Here is a 19,976-nt window from a genome sequence, read left to right as displayed (position 1 = left end):
GGACTCAATCTCACAGAGATCCATTTACCTCTCTCTGCCCCTGAGATCTGAGATGAAAAGTATAAAAGTGTGCACTCAACTGAATTTATTTATTGATTTGAAACTTTATTTTTTTTTAAATTGCAAATTAAAATCACACACTTTTTTTTTTTTAAATAGTGCAATCTGTTACTGGCATGCAGCTTGCCAATTAAGCTAGGCCGGCTGCCCAGCAATCTCAGGAGCCACCTGTCTCTGTCTCTAGGCTCTGAGACTACACACAGGCATCACCGTACCTGACTGAGTCCTGAGACTCCAACTCAAGTCTAGCAGGCACTTTAACAATGGCTTTATCTGTCCAACCTCACAACTCTACATTTTTTTAAAGCTTATAATAGAAATGAGACTGCCTGCCTTAGTGAGGGTTTCTATTCCTGCACAAAACATCATGACCAAGAAGCAAGTTGGGGAGGAAAGGGTTTATTCAGCTTACGCTTCCATACTGCTGTTCATCACCAAAGGAAGTCAGGACTGGAACTCAAGCAGGTCAGGAAGCAGGAGCTGATGCAGAGGCCATGGAGGGATGTTACTTACTGGCTTGCTTCCCCTGGCTTGCTCAACTTGCTTTCTTATAGAATCCAGGACTACCAGCCCAGGGATGGGACCACCCACAATGGGCCCTACAACTTTGATCACCAGCCGAGAAAATGCCCCACAGCTGGATCTCATGGAGGCACTTCCCAAGTGAAGTTCCTTTCTCTGTTATAACTCCAGCCTGTATCAAGTTGACACACAAAACCAGCCAGTACACTGCCTAGTATTTTAAAAAGATTGTATGCTCCCCCAACACACACCTTGTTATCTCCATGTAGCATGTTCAAGACCATGCTGATTTGTCTGTCAGCTTCATGTAAACTGGATTTCTGCAGGGTAAGATGAGTCTGTAACCCCAGGCTCAAAGTCCCAACCCTACAACATTTTTCCATAGCCAAGTGTGCTACACACATGTACATGTGTTATATTTGTGTATTCAGGACACTGAACTATAGAACTTTGATTATAGCTCAGTGAAATGGAAGACAAGGCAAAATGCCCATGGGAACCTAGATGGCTCACTGTAGGTCAACCTTGTCAGAGCGATGGCATATACAAGTCCTAGCAGGAAGTCATGAAAGGTGGAGGAAGTGCAGTGTACTCTATAGGGGTCGGTGTCTATGGGTGTATTTCTCGGGACTGGGTAAGGTAGATATTGTCGCCAGTGTGCGTGGGAAAGCACGGTGAGGCATCCAAACAGGCTGAGTAATTCGAGGTCAGATTCTGCGTTGTGAACACCCCCCAGTAGAGCAGTGCCTCCATTCCCACGCCTGTTCCTTACACTGCAGGGTGTTGGCTCCTGGTCTGCTGGTGCCGAGCATGTGTTCTTGCACCGATGAGGGGTGGCGCAGCTGTCTCTAGGGTAGTAGCTGTCCTTGCTCTCTCCTGAACCAAGTTCTGCTCCTGGAGCAGCGCTGGCTTTCCCTGGAGACTGACTTCAGTGACCTGAGCCTCCTTCATGAGGTCTGGCAGTGTCCATTTGGAAGTAGCCCGGCTATCAGTTACCCTGGAGCAGCCTCTGACAAAGGCACAGGGGAGATAGTGTGCGGATCTCCTGGTCCTTTGCCCTGGGCAAGAGATCTGATTGTAACCAAGGTTCCTGCCAGGTCCTGTAGTGTAGCTGTAGTTCACTGTTGTTGTTTGTTTTTGATGTTTGGATTTCCCCCATCCTCCTCCCCACCCTGCTGCTGAGAAACTAAAACTGAGAACCCCACCTCACCTTTTAGAGTTTCTCCTTTTTTCTTTCCCACCATCTCTGTATTCAGTGAATACTGGGAACCAAGCTCGGTATCCATTGCCTGGTCTCTAATAAGGCTCTCCCTCTCCCTGCAGAGTAGGGGAGCCTCCAGGACAAACTCAGTGGAGGCCCTGCAGGACGTCTGTGTCTTTGGATAGACTGTCAGTCTACATGGCAGAGCATCTGAAGGAAATCTAGGCCCTGGCCCATGTTTGCCGAGGGCTTAAGTGAGGAAACTGAGAAGAGCCACTTCCTGGCTCTCCTTAAAAAGCCTGCGATAGTGCACACAACCCTTGGCAGGCAGTGGGCGGTGATAGGGGTGAAAAGAGTATCTGGTATTTGTATTTAAAGTTAATTATCAAGAGCCCTACCCCCATCCCGGAAGGATGACCCTGTGGTGACTCTCCTCAAATTATCAGTCACCCCACTGGAGGGGGTTGCTTTGTTAACCCTTGGAGAACTGATCTTTCACATCTCTCCAGCTACAGGGCCCTGCCACTAGAGCATCCTTGTGTTCCTGTCTGGCTGCCTCAACTCTGAAATACGCACACTCACATATGCCCAGGCAAACGCCCTCCGTATTAGGTACACTTCCATCCTTCCCGAGTTCGTGGTGGGTTTCTTCACTTTTCCCCATTTTCTTCTCCTCTTTTACCGTATTAACTTCCCACCTTGCCCTGACAGCTCCTTTACTTTATGGTTCCCACTGCCTGTCGACATTCTGAATCTCATCTATTTCTTAGCAGCCAGCAAGCATCTCAGCCTCTCACGAATCCTCAACCCTGCTCAGCACCACTACGTCCTCCAAAGCTAGGAGTTCTCTCTGCTCTGAATAACCTAACAGGTTTTTAGGTCAGCTTTCTTAACACCTTTTAAGTCTGATGGTGTAATCCCTTTGGGACTGTGGTTCTTGTGTGTACGGTATATGTGCACTGAGTGTGAGTGTGAGTGTGTGTGTGTGTGTGTGTGTGTGCATGTGCATGTAAAGGTCAGAAGGTCAGAGGTCGAAGTCAGATGTCTCCCCATCTTAGCTTTTGAGACAGTCAGCCACTGGATCTGAACAGGACCAGTATGGGACGACTGTCTAGCCAGCAATCTCAGGGGATTGTCTTGTCCTTGTCTCCTCAGCTCAGAGCTACAGATGTGTCTGAGTTGATGTGTGTGATGCAGCTGTCTCCCCAGCCCCCACAGTTACTTTTATATGGCATATAGCTCAATTTTTTTCTATATATACCCAGGCACATGAAACACAAATAAAGAGAAAGTAATTTCCCTTTAGTTATTCTCGTTTTTCTTGGCCAAGAGTGCTAGCTTCTTGTAACATTTCAGGCTACTACTACTACTACTACTAATACTAATAGTAATAATAATTCATTGAAAGTCATTAGGGAGCCAGGGAGATGGATCAGCAGTTAAGAGCACTTGTTACTCTTCAAGAGGACCAGAATTCAGTTCCTAGCACTTAAACTGGGAAGCTCTCAATCATCTGTAACTCCAGCTCCGGGGATCTGATGCCCTCTTCTGGCTACCTTAGGCACTGCACTCACAGGCACAAGCCTCACCTCCACCCCTTAAAAATACACAGAAATGATTCTGTCTTGGACTGGGGGGGGTGTAGTTTACCTGTTAAGAGTGCTTGCCCGGCATGCACTAGTCATCAGCAGCACAGAAGCAGGCAGAATAGCAAACATCTGTAATCGCAGCCCTGGGAGGCAGTGGCCAGAGGATCACGAACTATCCCCCACAACACAACAAGTTCACAGGCAGCCTAGAATCCATAAGAACCGGCCCCAGAACATAAAATAAAACAACAAACAACAACAAAAATATCCCTGATAAGGTCACAAAACCTATGGCCGTGTTGAGCTTGGGTACTGTATAGCAAGTAAAATATCCAGCCAGCCATTACCGTCACTAGGCATTTATGATCGTAAGGACTATGTCACAAGCTGACTACAAAAGCTCTGGAAGACCGAGATGCCAACCACCACGAGGCTTCTCAAAAGATCAAAAGCTTTGTACAAGTCATTGCCCCTAGGGGTGTCTGTGTGGAAATCTAGGCCAGTTCCTACAACCTATTTGGAAAGGAATTGGAGAGGGCAGGAGAAGCCCTGGAACTGTTCCGTATTGCTCTTTATATATTTGTGCTCTCCTCCATAAGCACTCTGAGGACTGGAATGTGGCCGAGTATCTTTACCATGTTTGAGGTCCTGGATTTAATCCCCAGTGCCTGGGAAAAAAAAAAATCAAACCAAACCCCAGAACCACTCCAGGAAGGAGTGCTGACGTGTGTCCTAACTTTATTTCTGGTCTTAAGTAGAATATTTCAAAATTGGCTTCACAGCCTAATGTGATACTCGCCAGGAACGTATGGCAGGTTCGGCTGGTTTGAGCAGGTTCGGCTGGTTTGAGCAGGGAGCTCCCATTCCCACTGGGCAGTGGTTCAGAAATATAATCTCAGCACTCGGGAGATACAGACAGGATCAGGAGTTCAAGGTCCACCTTCACCATAAGTTCAAGGCCAGCCTTGGTCATCTTGAGATTCTAATTCACTTGTAGGACTTCTGTTTTTCTTCTTTGACACGAATACCAGACCCCTTTTCATAACAACAACATGTCTAATATGGATTTTATTAGCAAATGTTTCAAATACTTAATATTTTAACCATCATTACAGTCAGGGGACAAGCAATACTTGTTTCTGATATTTTCATTTGTTGGATTTTTTTCTTTTTTAAGGCAAGGTCTTACTATGTAGCCCTGGCTGTTCTGAACTCGATCTGTAGACCAGGCTAGCCTCGAACTCAGAGATCCACCTGCCTCTACCTCCAGTGTTGGAATTAAAAGCATGCCTGGCTGTTTCTGATATTTTTATTTTATTTTTAATTTGTTTTAAACTGCCTAGTTGTTCTCTCTCTCTCTCTCTCACTCTCTCTCTCTCTCTCTCTCTCACACACACACACACACACACAAATACACTCACATCAAACCTTGCTGACAATTTACACAAAAATGCACACATTCTGAATGCACTATAAATTGCTCTTGACAGATGTCCCTACCTCACTCAGTACTGCCACCAGGATATAGGACATTTTCTTACCTCAGAATGGCCCTTCTTTATTTATGCACACCTTTCTAACACTTCTTAGCAGTCCTATTTTTAAGCACTCAGCTTCTGTGTTGAGTGTGTTGCACTCTTGCTAAGCTCCACTGTAAGAGTTCTGTAGATTCCTCTGGGATGTTTTACAAACTTGCTCAAGCTAGCTATGAGGACAGCTGCATCCTGTTGGGTGTGTATGCCTCTCCTCCTCTTACTGACTGGGACCCCAAACACAATGCTAAACACCCCTGAGGAAAGCTGCTGCCGCACTGAAGGCAACACCCAGCCTTTTACTGCTAAGTGAAGCAGAACAGGATCTCTGAAAAGCCCCTCACTCGTCAAGTTGAGGGAATTTTGTTTTATTTGAGGCAGGGTCTGACAGGCCTGAAACTTGCTTTACAGCACAGGCTGGCCTTGAACTTGGAGCAAGCTTCCTTACCTGAGCCAAGGACCACAATCACGTGCCATCACACTTGGCTCACTTATAAGAACGTCATCAGCATATGATATTTGTCCTATGCATTCTCTGCAGCTACTGAAATGATCACGTATTTCTCCCCGACATTTACTTGCTAATATGATCGATTACTCAGGTGGAATTTGGATTCTTTAAACCAATCTTAGGTTTTTGAGATGAACCTGACTTCGTGTCTGTTTGTTTGTTTTTATTACATCTATTTGAGAGGCTACATGTGCGTTTGCCACAGCATGCGTATGAAGTCAGAGTACAATTTGTGGGAGCCAGCTTTCTCCTACTCTGTGAACTCCTGGGATTGAACTCCTGTGGCCAGGCTTAGCCACAAGAGCCTTTACCCTCAGAGGCCTCTCACTGGCCCCGACTTTGATATACTTGTTGAACGAGGTATACTGTTACAGTTGGTTAGATTTAAGAGTATTTTGCATTTATGTTCATGAGAGATACTGATGATTTCTTCCCTAGACTTCCTTAGTCTGCTTAGAGATCAGTGATGTTTCTTAAGGTTTGCTGGGAAATTCAGAGGTCTAAAGTCATCTGTATAGGGTTGGTGGATTCTTTATGTGTGGTAGAGTTTAATGTATTGCCTTTTGGTAACATTTTTAAGTATTTAATTTCTTAATTCAATAGTGGGGATATTCTGAGTTTTTGAGATTTTAGCAATTTCTCTTTTAAGAAATTTGTTAATATCATAATCTTCCCAATTTGTCATAAAGATATTGGCAATTTGCTTAGCTGGAGGTTTTGGCTTCTTTAAATTTCTCTGAGGTCGGCCCAGTTTACATTTCATTTATTTATGTTATTTTTCTAGCTTTTAAAAAATGGCTCTGAGGCATATATTTCATACCGTCCAACTTACTTGAGGTGTATATTTTATAGAGTTGTTATACATTTTAGTTTTCATCCGATGGCTTGCTCATAGGATTATAGTCACCCCCGGACATTTGTTCTTGGGACACAGGGTGTCTTGTATTCCAGGCTAGCCTTGACCTAACGATGTGGCAGGACAACCTTGAATTTCTGATCCTCCCACCTCCATTTCTCCAGTGTGTGCAAACCTCCCCTAGTTCACACAACTTAGAAATGTTTCCATTACTAGCTGAAGAAAAGTCAGATATCAGGTCTCTAATCCTCCTCTCCCCCTATTCTTTTCTCATTTTATGTATGCTTGCTCTAGAACTCTGAACACATGGAATCATACACAGGTTCTTGGTGACTCCAACTGCTTCCCTTCTCTAGATTACAAAATGAAATTCCACCATGTTCTATTTTGTAAGGTAGGTTTGACCTCTAATAGCTTTCTCCTAGGGCATTCCTCTTTCACTAACTGTGGGTGTCCACTATACTTTAGCAGGCTACTAGAATACAACAGCAAATGTAGATTTAACCATCATAAACATTAGCTGAGCATGATGGTATCATCCCAGCCCTGGAGGAGAGGGGCTTAAGAGTGTGAGGTTGGCCTGAATTGTTTGATGAAAAGCATTCTTTAAAAAAAAAAAATCACAAACACTAATCCCTATGTGTTGTGGGTTGTCCTGGTGCATGATGTCAATTCTGCTTCCTCAAGAGGGGCTGCCCCAACAAGAAGTGGAACACATGCTCGGGTGATCTCATGAGAACCTTCTCATTTTAACTGGTCAAATAAAGGCTAGAGCCTGTGACTGGGCAGTGGAAGGGAAAGATGTGAATGGAGGCTTTAAAGAGTGGGGTTAGAGCAGGAAGGAGGAAGAAAGACAGAGGAAGAGGTGGAAGGAAGATGGAGCAGAACCACATGGCCCAGAGAAGCTGCAAGCACAAGGGATCTCATAGCTGGGGAATAGAGTAGTGTAGTGGTAAATCTGCCCTAAGGTGTGTAGCTTATAAATATTGTAACTGAGCTGTGTGCTTTTTTACACAGGCTTATTGGGGTTGGAGATTCACTGTAACACCTATGAATACAGACACATCCCACAGATATGGAACTATTCTGTAATTTGTAGTCTGGAGGTCAGAGCTCGACTCCTAGTAGGTTCCTTGGGGAAAGGATTTACCATGCTCTGATTGCCTGCATATTCATAGATTTGTCTACGTGATGTCTCATTGGCTATAGATTTGTTATTTGTGTGTTGTATGTATGCAGTTACATGCATGTGACAGTGTAAGTGCCTAGGTATATGTGGGTGCAGGGTAGAAACTGGTATTAGGAGTCTTCCCAGACTGCTCTATGAACAGGGGCCTGGAACTCAGCAATTTTCTGACTGCTGAATCGTCTGGGAGATTCCATCTTCCAGGAGGGCTGCCATGCCTACCTGGAAGATGGAATTTACATGGGTTCTGAGTCACCAAATTCCAGTACTGAGCTCCCAAGCCCACACTCGCTCTTTCTCTTTTTCTTCCCCTTTAAAAAAGATTTATTCTGAGTACACTGTTGTCTTCATGCATAGCAGAAGGCATCAGATCCCATCACAGATGCTTGTGAGCCACTGTGTGGTTGCTGGGAATTGAACTCGGGACCTCTGGAAGAGCAGTCAGTGCTCTTAACCCCTGAGCCATCTCTCCAGCCCATATACTCTTTTCTTGACTAAGTATGTTCCTGTTCTATGGGTGTTGTTGCCAACGCCTTCTAATAATCTAATTCTCTCTTTTCTAAGTCATGAAGTTTACTTACATGGCCAATTCTCCTCCTCTTTAAGATCTGATAAACCTAAGGTTGTACTCACATTGGCGATTCTTTTTTTCAGATATACAGCATCTGTTTCTAAACAGTATGGAGTGTTAAATATTTTTTTAAAAAGTTGTCTTTGAGTTACATTATGTAGTCCTGAGGCCTGGCTTGAACTACGTAGAGCAGTCTGGCTTCAAAGTCTGCAATGTGTCCATTTCTGCCTTCTGAGTGTTGGGATTAGAGATGTAGAACACTGTGCCTGGCTGACCATTTTTGTTGTTGTTTTGTTTTGAAGACGTTCTCGTCCCTTAGTCTTGTTTGGGGGGGGTCTGCTAATTTTCAATGTTTGTCAATTCTTTTCAGATTTTAAAAATCATCTTGTTCTTTTACCTTCACCCATCCTCTCAATTATAGATAAATATTGTTTCCACCTTTGGTCAACAGGACTAATGGTACTACAATCACAAACATGGATGTAAAGATTTCCTTGCTTTCAATCTGGAGGACTTATAAAAAGAATTAGGATGTAATACAATTATTTAAATTATCAAACGTAACCTTGTGAGTTTGGAGCAGACTGAAGGTTGACCTTGGGCATGCTCGACTCTACTTCTCTTTATATGTGTTTAGGGGCTGGAAAGATGGCTTGGCTCTTGCTGTTCTTACAGATGACTAGAGTTCATTTGCCAGCATCGATGTAATGGTTAACAGCCAACTCTAAGGGGCCCCAGAGAATCTGATGTCTGCTTCTGATAGCCAAGGGCTCCAAACTTGCATGAGGTACACATACATACATGCAGACAAAACAGTTGTACATAGAAAGTAAATCTGAAGTCAAAGAGTGTATTGAGATCACAGTAAATGTATTACATTGCTGTGCAACACACCCAGTAAATGCTAACCCCAAGTATCTCATCTCGGCTCAGGCACCATCGGCTCCTCTAGGGATCTCGTGTAAGTGGGCTCGTCCATGTTGAGCGGGGTGAATTGGCTGTGGCTATTTTTCTAATGCACATGCCATCGTTTCTCCACTCACCTGTTTCTCAACATAGGTGGCTTCCTCTTTACGGTGATTACAAATAATCCTGTTATGAGCACTGGTATAAACATTCCACCCCGTCTTCATTTCATACTCAGAAACTGATGATAGGAAGTCGAATTGTGAGGAACTTTTCCATAATAACAGATCTCACACATTCTAGGCAACTTTACTGTCCTGATAGGACCCTGGGTTAACACTGCTGATCTCCTTAAAGGCCCAGAGGTGGAGTGTTTCTTCACGTGTTTATAGGCCATTGCTGGTTTCAACAAAGTCCCCACTTTCTCATCAGGACTCAGGATACAGGCAGGCTGATGCATATGTTAGCTTCCTAACTTACAAGCTACTTGCTAACACCTTGTGACAGAACTGTTTTTTCGCCTTGAAATCCCCATTTCACTTGTAAAATCTGTTGCGTTCATGTTAGCTAGAACACAGGGTTTTGGTAGTGGGAATGGAAGCCAGGGACTCACACTGGTGCTCTGACTAAGCTATAAAAGAACTTGTTTTGCCTGTTTTTGAGATGGGATCTCTCTATGTAGCCCTGGCTGACCCAGAACTCACTATGTAGGTCAGGCTGTCTTTGAACTCAGAGAGATTCTGCTGCTGCTGCCTCCTAAGTGCTAGGACCAAAGATATGGGCCCACCATTTCCAGCCTGTTTGTTTTTTAAAACAGTTTGGTTATAAAATCAGTTTAAATTGCTGAACTTAATCTTTGATATTTTTTGCTAAAATCCTTGTGATGGACACAGCTCATTTTAATATCTACTTTCCCAGAGAATTAAAATGAGCTGGAGCCCCGTGTAAAGAATTCCTTCATATTCATCAAGTGCAGGGCCTCAAGACCACGTTCCTGCTTCTGACTAAGAGAAACTGCAAGTGTCTTTACTGTAACAACTCATACCAAAGCGTCACCGTCTTGGGACAAATGCTCCGAAGCTTATCCCAAGGAAGCCTGTTCTGGGTGACGAATGTTTAACCATGAATAGTAAATCTAAGCTCTATGCAGTAAAGAAGTAAATTAGAATGGGCCTGGGAGTAGCACTCAATTCTTACATTTGGATTTAAACATGAAAATACCACACAGAGACTGTTTTAAAAAAAAAAAAGATTTAAGATCATAAATAGGTCATTGTTATCATAACACATTTCAGAATGGAAAAAACAAACATCTTGGCTTCTTATAAAACATTTCTTTTTAAAAATCAACTCCCTCAGTACAAGGACCTGTCCATTTTCTAACTCCCCGTCTCCTAAGGCACAGAATTTAATCAGAATGCCGACACCAGCGCCTGCTGCAGCGGATCGGCACTTGGAACAGTCTCGGACAACCAGCAGTCACTGAGGGAAAGGGCGAAGTCTGAGCATCCGGTTGGGGGGCCAGTTCTGCAGGACTTTTTGAACAAAGTAATTTTCTCAGACTGGCTGAATTCACCGTGGTGAGGAGGGGGATTTGATAAAAAGAGTTTAAGTAATAGGATCTCTGCAGGTGGAATAGCAGACCTGACTGGGCCCTAGTTAGTTACCAGTGCTCAGCAGTCCACACAGCGGAAGAGCAGCGCACGGGCGTCTGCATGCCTGCCGTCTGTATGACCACAGGCATCTGCTCGCCTGCCACACAGCCTCGCCTGCTCCACCAGCTCCTGATATGTGGTGAAATCTACTCCTGAATGCTTTTTAAAAAAAATTAACCAAAAGCTCTTTTAAACACAAGATTAGGTTCCTCATTTTAAATGTCCTGTATCCTGTGATAAGTGAACCATAAGTTTTACATAGTGTGGTGATTGAGCTAATTAAAAAAAAAAATCCACAAAATAAGTGATTGTCCACAGATGAGACACGAGGATGAGGCTCATGACCCTATTAATCATGGAGTGTTAGTCAGCTGTAAACGTCTGAGAGTTATAATCAGCGATCGTGCCTGGTGCGTTAGAGGACAACAGGAGCCAAGGGAAGCCTGGTTGTCATTCCAATTCTGACAGGGTGCACGGCCTTCGAAATTCTTGTCCACGTTCATGGAGCCATTTGTTGGATACTGTGAGAGGGAAAAAAGAATGTTCTTCTGATCCAAAAGCTTGCCTACAGCAGTTTCAACACAGATGAAAAGTTTAAGATTAAAAGCCAGACCTAGGTAGATGCTGCATACACTGGACAATGTTGGAAACATAAGAGCCATACGCGCACACCTAGTGAGGCTTACAGTGAGCTACAGGAGGTGCTAAGAGCCAGTGTGGACAGCGCGTTGACCTCTTCCAAGCCCTCCCTCCAAACCCAAAGGCAGAAAGGAAGACAACTCCTCTTTTGGAAAGGGTCCCAGACATCTTTGCTATCACATATTCATACTCTTGTCTTGGATTCATGATGTTTGGGTTTCCAGACAGAGTTAGAGAAATTGTATAGCTATGGCTGTCTTGGAATTCACTCTGTAGACCAGGCTATTCTTGCATTCCTTGACTTGATCAACATATCTGAACAAGGTTCCTACACTCATTATCATCACCTCTCTGGTACCCAATCTTTATTCATCAACTGGTCAATTTTTCTTCTATTTTTGAGCCAAGACTTTTTGCTGCTGTTTACGACTAGACCTCTTGTTGCCCATGCATACAACAGAGCAGAGTCTCTAAATCTGTTTTCCCTGTCTGCTGTCCTCAATGCGTCCCAACATTTCATAAGCATCATAATCAGCCAGGGAATTCTAAGTCCTTGCTGAACAGGCCTCTTTACAGTGGTTATGTGATAACCTCTAGACATACAGATTGTGAGCATCTGAAATGTGGCACTGATACACTGAAACTCGTACACTGGGTTAACATACATTAAACCTGTTTGTTTTTTTGAGACAGGGTTTCTCTGTATAGCCCTGGCTGTCCTGGAACTCACTTTGTAGACCAGGCTGGCCTCGAACTCAGAAATCCACCTGCCTCTGCCTCCCGAGTGCTGGAATTAAAGGCATGCGCCACCATGCCCAGCTTAAACCTGTTTCTTTCTCAATTTTAGTTGTTAATGAGTCAATCCTATGCCTGTATGGTCTGCAAAGGGGGGGGGGCTCTTAAATTCTGCACTAAAGCCAGGGGCCTTTACCAAATCTATCCTGGCACTTAACATTCCTTTAAAAATAACTGTTGTGTGCTGAGGAAACAAAAATTAACCTAAGGCTTAGGAAGGTTCCCTCTCCCTCTCCTCTTCCACCTTGGTCAGCAGGCTGCACTGGGCCATATTCTGACTAACCCAGTAGGACACAGTCTCCAACTGTAACCTTTCAAGGGGAAATACTAACTTTCCAACTAATGCTTCTCGCAGAATCAGCTGGAGAAGGAGCATGCACCTGCGAAACAATCTCACTGAACCGCTCATCTATGAGACGTAAATTTATATTCAGATCAGAGACAGGCTTGGCTGAACCTCACACAATGTGAATCCATGCTGGCAAATCCATGGGAGAAAGCTTTCTGTTTTAAGGTACAGGTTCTAGTAGTTTCAAAGTGAAATGACTCATTTCTCTGAGAATAGAGGAACTACTTACCCCATTTGTTTCCAACTAGCACGGGACAGGCTGCATGCCGTGTACTGTAATCTCCTTCCCCACTGGCAAACAGATTATACCAGAAGACAGCAGTGCCCTGTGGAGAACAGTCAGTGTCATCACTCAGTGAAATGCCAGCTTTCCACTTTCCGCGGTACTTACACTTGCCTGTTCCCTCTATAGTAGTATATGCTAAGACAGCAGTGCCCTGTGGAGAACAGTCAGTGTCATCACTCAGTGAAATGCCAGCTTTCCACTTTCCGCGGTACTTACACTTGCCTGTCCCCTCTATAGTAGTACATGCTGCTCTCTAACTCTGTGGGTCCATCCCTTTCAGATGTTTTCTTGACCATATGGAAGTTAAGACCATAACGTTGGCCCAACCTTTACTTGGGGATGGATGTCGTTTGAAAATGTAGCGCATTGCCTGAGCCACTAACTGTAGGTACAGCTCTAACTCAGGAGAAAAAGGCTCAACAAACCATACTCACTTTTTTGGGCCAAACACTGGCTCCCACTTCAGGAAAAACAGTAGCTCCTCCAGCAGACACATCGCTCATCTACAAGAGAAACGAGGGTAGAAACCCTGAGAGGTGGAGCAGATGCTGAATGGACACTGGAGGCTTGCTTAGGTATGGCTGGGTTGTTTGGTTTAACATGCTATACAGTTTAGACGCATGCACCCAAGTTACTAACGACAGAGGAAGATGGAGCTAGAATTGGGCAGTCGCCTTTATAACTCGGAAAAGAAACATCTTAAAGTAAATAATGAGGTAATGAGAAGTGCACGTAAGCATTTTCAAGTTGAATGTCCTCTCTAGAAGGCAGAACTCAGGTTTCACTTGCTGACAATCTTCAGTGTACGGAATAAGTCCTCACTAATAGTTGGCACTCAGTAAATATCTGCTTACATAAAGTTTCTCTCTGTTGTACGTTACGTGTGTGTAAAGGGCAGAGACTGACAGCAGGCGTCTCCTCTCAATTACTGTCCACCTCATTTTGTGACACAGGGTTTCCTGCTCAGTCAGACCTCTCACCAGGAGCTCACTACTCAGCTAGGCTGGCTGGCCAGCAAACCTCAGGCATTCTCCTGTCTGCCTTCCCAGTACAGGGAATAAAGATGTATACCACCAGGCCTGGCTTTTTGTTGAGGGCTGAAAATCTAAATTTAGGGCCTCGTGTTTTGTTCAATACTTTAATGACTGAGCCATTTCCAATCCTTCTCTAGAGAAAATTTAAACGAAGAAAAAAACAAAAACAAAACCAAAAAACAACCCACCCAGATTAAAGAATTATATATAGTTATCATAAAGTTGACCTAGAATGAAAATACAAACCTAAATTAACAGAAAAAACAGCACACACTAAGGAACCTCAACCGCACCACAATGTGAAGATTTTTAACCATAAAATCAGAAAATATCAAACAAAGCCCAACTATGTATTGTATCATAAAGCCACCTCTAAAACAAGTACTTTAAGTTGTTAAAACTCTATGCCACCATGCCCTTCTAAAGCATATTTTAAAAATAAGGGTCACACCACTAACAAAGTGTAGTTTCCCAATGTAATACATTCTGACTGCATGGGATTTTGAGCTCCACCTGCTCTGGAGCCCATTTCAAGTGGTGCAGCCCACATTCACTCCCCTCGAAGCTGGGAGGGGCTGAAGACGGAGCTCAGAGGAAGCATAAACACTCTAGCAGGTGCGACTTAAAAACACCTTGGGAAGGACACTCGGGACTCCTAAAGACGGGCTGTAAAAATGCCATGCCATGTACAATTTTCTTTCTGAGAGGCTTACTACTCCCCAGGCTGTGAGGATGTCTAGCCACACAGACTGGCTGGGACTGTACAGACGGTGGCCACAGAGCCCCATCTGCATACGCCTTCCAGAAGATCCTAGTGCATAAGTGTGTGAGAGAGCTGAACAGGGTGTTAACCCCATTAACATCTCTGCTATAGGAGGAAATAATGACTATTACTTAAAGCCACCCAGAACACACAGGAGACCTCTGGTTTGATGTACCGCTTCTCCCTCTCCCCACAGAGTGTGGAAAAGTTTTGGGGTAATTTGTCATGTAATAGAAAAGTGAAACAAATATTAAGTTAATTTTGGAGTTGTTCTTGTAGGAAGAGTGTTTGCTTAATGTACTTTAGGCCCTGAGTTTAATCAAACCCAAACCTTCCTGCATGCTAAAGGAAGCATAGAGCCCCAGCCCCAGCCCCAGCCCCAGCCCCAGCCCCAGCCCCAGCCCCAGCCCCAGCCCCAGCCCCAGCCCCAGCCCTTTTTGTATTTTGACACCCAGGCTAGCTGGGAACTCATGATGTAGTCAGATGACTCCAGACCATCTCCCTCAAAGGTACTTGGATAATAAAAACTTAAGAATGCTAAACAGGACCCACTCCAAACCAACTTCATAAAGTATGCCCGAATAAGTGAGCCCTGCAACTAAATCCAAAACAAACATTTAGCTGTTACTTACATAGAACAACCACGTGGCAATCCTATTTCCTGTCCCAAGCTCTCTAAAGGCATCCGGCTCATCTTTCTGTGGATAAAACAGTGAATGGTATAAATTCAGTAATGTGAACACTCCAGGGGCACAGCAGTAGTAAGTGGAAGGACACACCCCAAATGCTGCCTGTGCCCGCCAGTGTGCTGTGTCCCACTAGTCTTTCAAGGGCTCAATCCAGCACATATACATGCAAAATCATCAGAGAACACAAACTCTACATCTGTTTTCTGACTGAATAATAGTGTGTTCTCCTGTCTAATGGTGCTAGCGGAAGGATGTGAGAAGGGTGTGTGGGGTAACAACCACTACAGGGAGCCTTGTGACAGTGATAGACCTTGGGCACCATAGGATTACATAAGGTCACCTTATACCAGAAGTGCAGAGCCATTTGACAAGTAAGCAGAACTGGTGACATCACAGTGCGTGCCATGAATATGCACATGGCACACTGCAGACTGGGGCTGTGCGTGTTGGGAGAGGTTCACGGGGGTGCCCTGTACTCTCATTTGCTACTTATAGGAATCAATGATTATCTCAAAGCTAAGATAATGTTGTAAATTTGTAATGGGACTTTTAACCAGATATCATCAAAACCCTGACTTCAGTATCAGAGAGTAAGTGGAGAAGAGACAAAACTGCAGCTTCTGCAAGATCCCACAGGAAAAGAACATGGGGATCTAAGATAAAGCCAGGAGAGTTGTTCCGGGACTGGACGCCTGCTTCTCCCCTGGAGAGCACAGGAGGTGGAGTCTGTGAATCTCACAGCACAGTATTAGTGTTAGAAGCTTACGATTGTGGTAAGACCTGGTTAAGTGAGATTTAATAATGACACACTTTAATGGAGTCTCATGATCTCTCAGCTCCTGGACTCCAGTTTGCTTCTCACTCTTAAATGAGTTCTTGTAAGTATTTCACACCTATTGCTCAATAATTCACTTCACTTGTCTTTTATCTTAAAAACAAACAAACAAACAAACCCCCCCTATATCCTTTAAATTCTAAATGTTAACATTTTCCTATTTAGAACTTCCCTTTGCTATTTTGTCATTTTTGTCGATTTTGTTACAGGTGACACACACAGTATGCAAGCAACTCAGGGCACGCTGTGGCTGCCGAGTTCTTCTCAGCCTACCTTAGGTACTGTCGGTTTTTAAATCTGCAGGGAGAATGAAGCCTGCTTTTGTCACACTGAGGAACATTTCCACCCTGAGCAGCTTTGACCTTTGTCAGGAGGCTGGGTCTGTGCTTTAAAACTCCCAGAGAGTAGCTCCTGTCAGTCCGCCCTTCCCCAACTGACTGTAATCTGACTAGAGGCCAGTCCTCTCTCAGAGCTGGCACCCGAAAGCTCTAGGTGCTGCCAGCAGTGTGTCTTCCTGCCTCATCCCCAGCCGACAGCTGTCCAGGCTTCAGTGTGCCTGCGGGAAATAACCTTTATGCTCCTCCAGGCTCAACAATGCATTGAACTGAAAGTCTTAAAAGCCTTTTATGAGGGGTTTTGTTGTTGTTCTCTGCTGAGAAGGCTTTTTAGGATCTCCTGTCATACCTGTCAATCAGGCAATGTGGTTTTATACTAAGACAGAATCAGCAAAGATCCTCCTCCTGACCACACCCACTCACACTCCTCCTCCATCTGCCTCGCTGGGCCCTGACTTGTGGGCTTTGCATGCTCAGTATCTGCTCTCTCACGGGGCTCCTTGTCTTTCAGCCTCCCCCAGGTAGTGCACCCTGCTCCTGTCCCTGCTGCAGCTGGACAGCCCATTACTGCTCAGGGATCAATGTACTGCCCACAGCCCCGCAGCTGTCCGTGTTTCCTTCTGTACCTGAACTTAAGCTTCATCTCTCACTGAAAAACCTCATTACAGCTGCTCCCGCCCCACTCACGCCCAATCAAGCCTTCTGTCTTAAACACGTGTCATGAAGACTTCGTCTTTAAACATGGAGTCCCTAACCTAAGTGAGTTAATTACTCTTTCTTTCACTTACCCTTGCAAAGTCAAAATGGGGCTCATACTGTCCTCCAACTCCATAATTTGCTACCTGAAGGAAAGAAGAGAGAAGACTAAGAAGTACTAATATTACCACTCAAGGATGCAGAGTTTCCACAGCATGAATGAGGTTCTGAGTCCAACCCCTAGTACCTTAGGATCCTCCATCCTAAGAATATAGCTTATATAGCTAAGTAAACTATAAATTCTTTTTAAAAGTTTGTATGTTATAAGCCTTCATGAGTGTATATTTGTATGTGCATCATGTGTGCTGGAACCTGTGGAGGCAAGAAGTGGGTACTAGGTCCCCCAGAAATGGAATCACAGAAGGTGTGAGCTACACTGTGGGTGTTGAAAACTGAACCTGGGTCCCTTGGAAGAGCAGCTATGCCGTTAACTACGCAGCCATCTCTCTAACCCAGTGCACTTAACAAAAATACATTTTCCTTTACATAATTTTTCTCACTTAAGGTTAAAGGGGGAAAAGTCCAAACCGATGTAATCACTCCTGCTGTGGGTCCTAAGAGCATCAGTTACCATGGTGCCCCAGTGAAGGGGCAGAAGAGGCAACGGAAGCATTCAGTCTAAGTCCATGTCACAGCTGAAACACAATATACAGTGAGAATGATACTGTCTTTAACAAAATAAACTGCTGGGAAATAGAAGACAACTAAGGCGCTGTCAAGTGTGACACTGTGTGCTCTGTTACCTTGTACAAGCACTTGGATCCTCTAGGAAGTAGAAATGTAACAATTCTAGGAGGTTGTAAAAGTAGGGTAAACTAGGCTAGGGGAGAAAAAGACATCAAAACGATGTTTAAGCTGGGTTGTAGTGGTGTACACCTTTAATGCCAGCATTCGGGAAACAGCGGCAGGTAGATCTCTAAGTTTAAGGCCTGCCTGGTCTACAGATTTGAGTTCAGGACAGCCAGTGCCACACAGAGAAACCCTGCGTGGAAAAATCAAAATGAAATCAACCAACCAACCAAAAACCAGATAAACACCAAGGCAGATTATCACAGAATAAAAGGCAATGTAAGCCACTCCTTCATACCGGCCGCCTGCTCGAGGCACACAGACCTCAGTGCCATGGCTGAGTGTCAGCTCAGCTGCTGTGCTATGAACCAGCTTGCTGCTGGTTCTCATTTAACAACTTGGCAGTGAAAGCTACACCTCAGGATCATGCAGACAGCAAGGCCTACAGTGTGGCACCTCCTTGTCTCCTGTGATAAATCTGTGTGACAGTCTACAAGAGATGACAGAACAGTAGTACAAGAGTGTAGAAATGAAACTCATAGTGTGTGCGTGCAGGGACAGATGTGAAAGAACCATGCTCACTGCCATCTGACAGCCTCTAGGCAAGCATCTTGGGGACCGCATGACGGCAGATTAATGAAAAGGAGAACACGTGTGTGTGTGTGTGTGTGTATGTGTGTGTGTGTGTGTGTGTGTGTATGTGTGTGTGTGTGTGTGTGTGTGTGTGTGATCACCACAGGAGTCCTCAGGAGTCCTCCTCAGAGCACTGAAAGGACAAAGGGGAAAACCCAAACTCAGAAGTATGACGTGGTACAAGGAGCACCCTGGCCCACTCTAAAACTGTGACAAGGGAAAAAAGGACACTCAAACTATTAATGTTTTTCAACTAAAAGTACAATACTTAGTTCTCCAATGAGAGCAGGGGGAGATTTCTATAAATGGTACTAGGGCAATTGACATCCAGTTGGAAGTAACGAAACTGGACCCCACCTCCCTCACAATACCACATGTAAGACATCATCCAAAATGGACCTAAGACTTGAATGTAAGTAATAACAGAATTCTTTAGGGCCAAGGGCAGAGTGTATGGTCACATGTGTAAGACCTGAGGTTTAGTTCCTAGCACATGGAGAAAGAGAACTGAAGCTATTACTACTATAGGAAATACAGCTGACTGTGGATTAGGTAATGGCTTCTTAAATACCTAAAGGCAAGGCAACAGAAAGTGACACAGCAAACTGCATCAGTAGGTAAGAAGTCATGGGGTAGAGGGCTCAGGGGTAAGAGTGCTTGCTGCCCAGGTGTGAGGATCTGAGTTCCTGGCATCCATGTGTTTAAGAGCAGGGCACAGCTGTGCCCACGTGTAAGGCCAGCACTAGGGAGGGAGAAAGGCTCACTGGGGCTCACTGAGATCCTGTCTCAAGGAAAGAAGGCAGGAGTGACAGAGCACGACACCCAACACCTTCGTCTCACTTCCCCTGGGTGCAAATACATGAACCAAACACACAGATTAAAACCTGTGCTAATGAACACCCCTGAGAAAATGAGGACAGGTCACAGAGTGGGATTTAAAATCTATAAGACGTTTATCTGATAAAGGACTAGTATCCAGAATATATAAAGACCACAAATTAACAGAACAACAGAAATGACTAATAAGCCCATCAGGAACATGCAAGTGAGCCCAGGAAGCAGCAGCCCCAGCTCCTGCCAGGCTGCACGAACCCTGGAGAAGAAGGTGTTGTCAAGGAGACACAACTGGGACCTGCATGTGCTGCTGCTGCACCCGCTAAGGAAAACTGTTGAAAGCTCTTCAAATGTTAAGTGCAGGACGATCACGCGACTCCACTCTCATTCGTAACACACGGAACTTCCATGTTTGCTCCTACAAAACCTCGCACGCAGAATCATCCACAGCAGCAAAGCAGAAGGTACCCAGTACCCACCAACTAATGAGCAGCCAGATGAGAATCCACAGAGCACAGAGGACTGTGCCGTGAAAAGGAAGGAAGTGGAGTACACGCTTCGACCTCAGTAAACCTTGCCAACATGGTGTTTAGTGAAAGGAACCTTACAGACAAGCCACATACTAAACAACCCCTATAAAAATATCCAGA

General features: G+C 44.6%; 1 protein-coding gene across 3 annotated transcripts in view; it reads right to left on the bottom strand.

Annotated features, from left to right (window-relative positions):
- Positions 1-10,166: 10,166 nt before the first annotated feature.
- Positions 10,167-19,976, bottom strand: part of P4ha1 (prolyl 4-hydroxylase subunit alpha 1) — a 51,304-nt gene continuing 41,494 nt past the window's right edge. For all 3 annotated transcript variants that reach the window (XM_085842822.1, XM_021173713.3, XM_021173714.3), the window contains 5 exons: positions 17,103-17,156; positions 15,088-15,153; positions 13,093-13,161; positions 12,602-12,698; positions 10,167-11,110 (listed from right to left, as the gene is read on the bottom strand). In XM_085842822.1, the coding sequence (XP_085698948.1) occupies positions 11,040-11,110; positions 12,602-12,698; positions 13,093-13,161; positions 15,088-15,153; positions 17,103-17,156 (357 nt within the window). In that variant the 3' untranslated portion in view covers positions 10,167-11,039. The remainder of the gene's footprint in view (positions 11,111-12,601; positions 12,699-13,092; positions 13,162-15,087; positions 15,154-17,102; positions 17,157-19,976) is intronic.

Source organism: Mus caroli, unplaced genomic scaffold (assembly GCF_978045245.1).
Source record: "Mus caroli unplaced genomic scaffold, Mus_caroli_1 scaffold_9, whole genome shotgun sequence".
Classification (NCBI taxonomy): Eukaryota; Metazoa; Chordata; class Mammalia; order Rodentia; family Muridae; genus Mus; species Mus caroli.
Note: the sequence above shows the minus strand (reverse complement) of the source record. Positions and strands in the feature narration are given on the sequence as shown.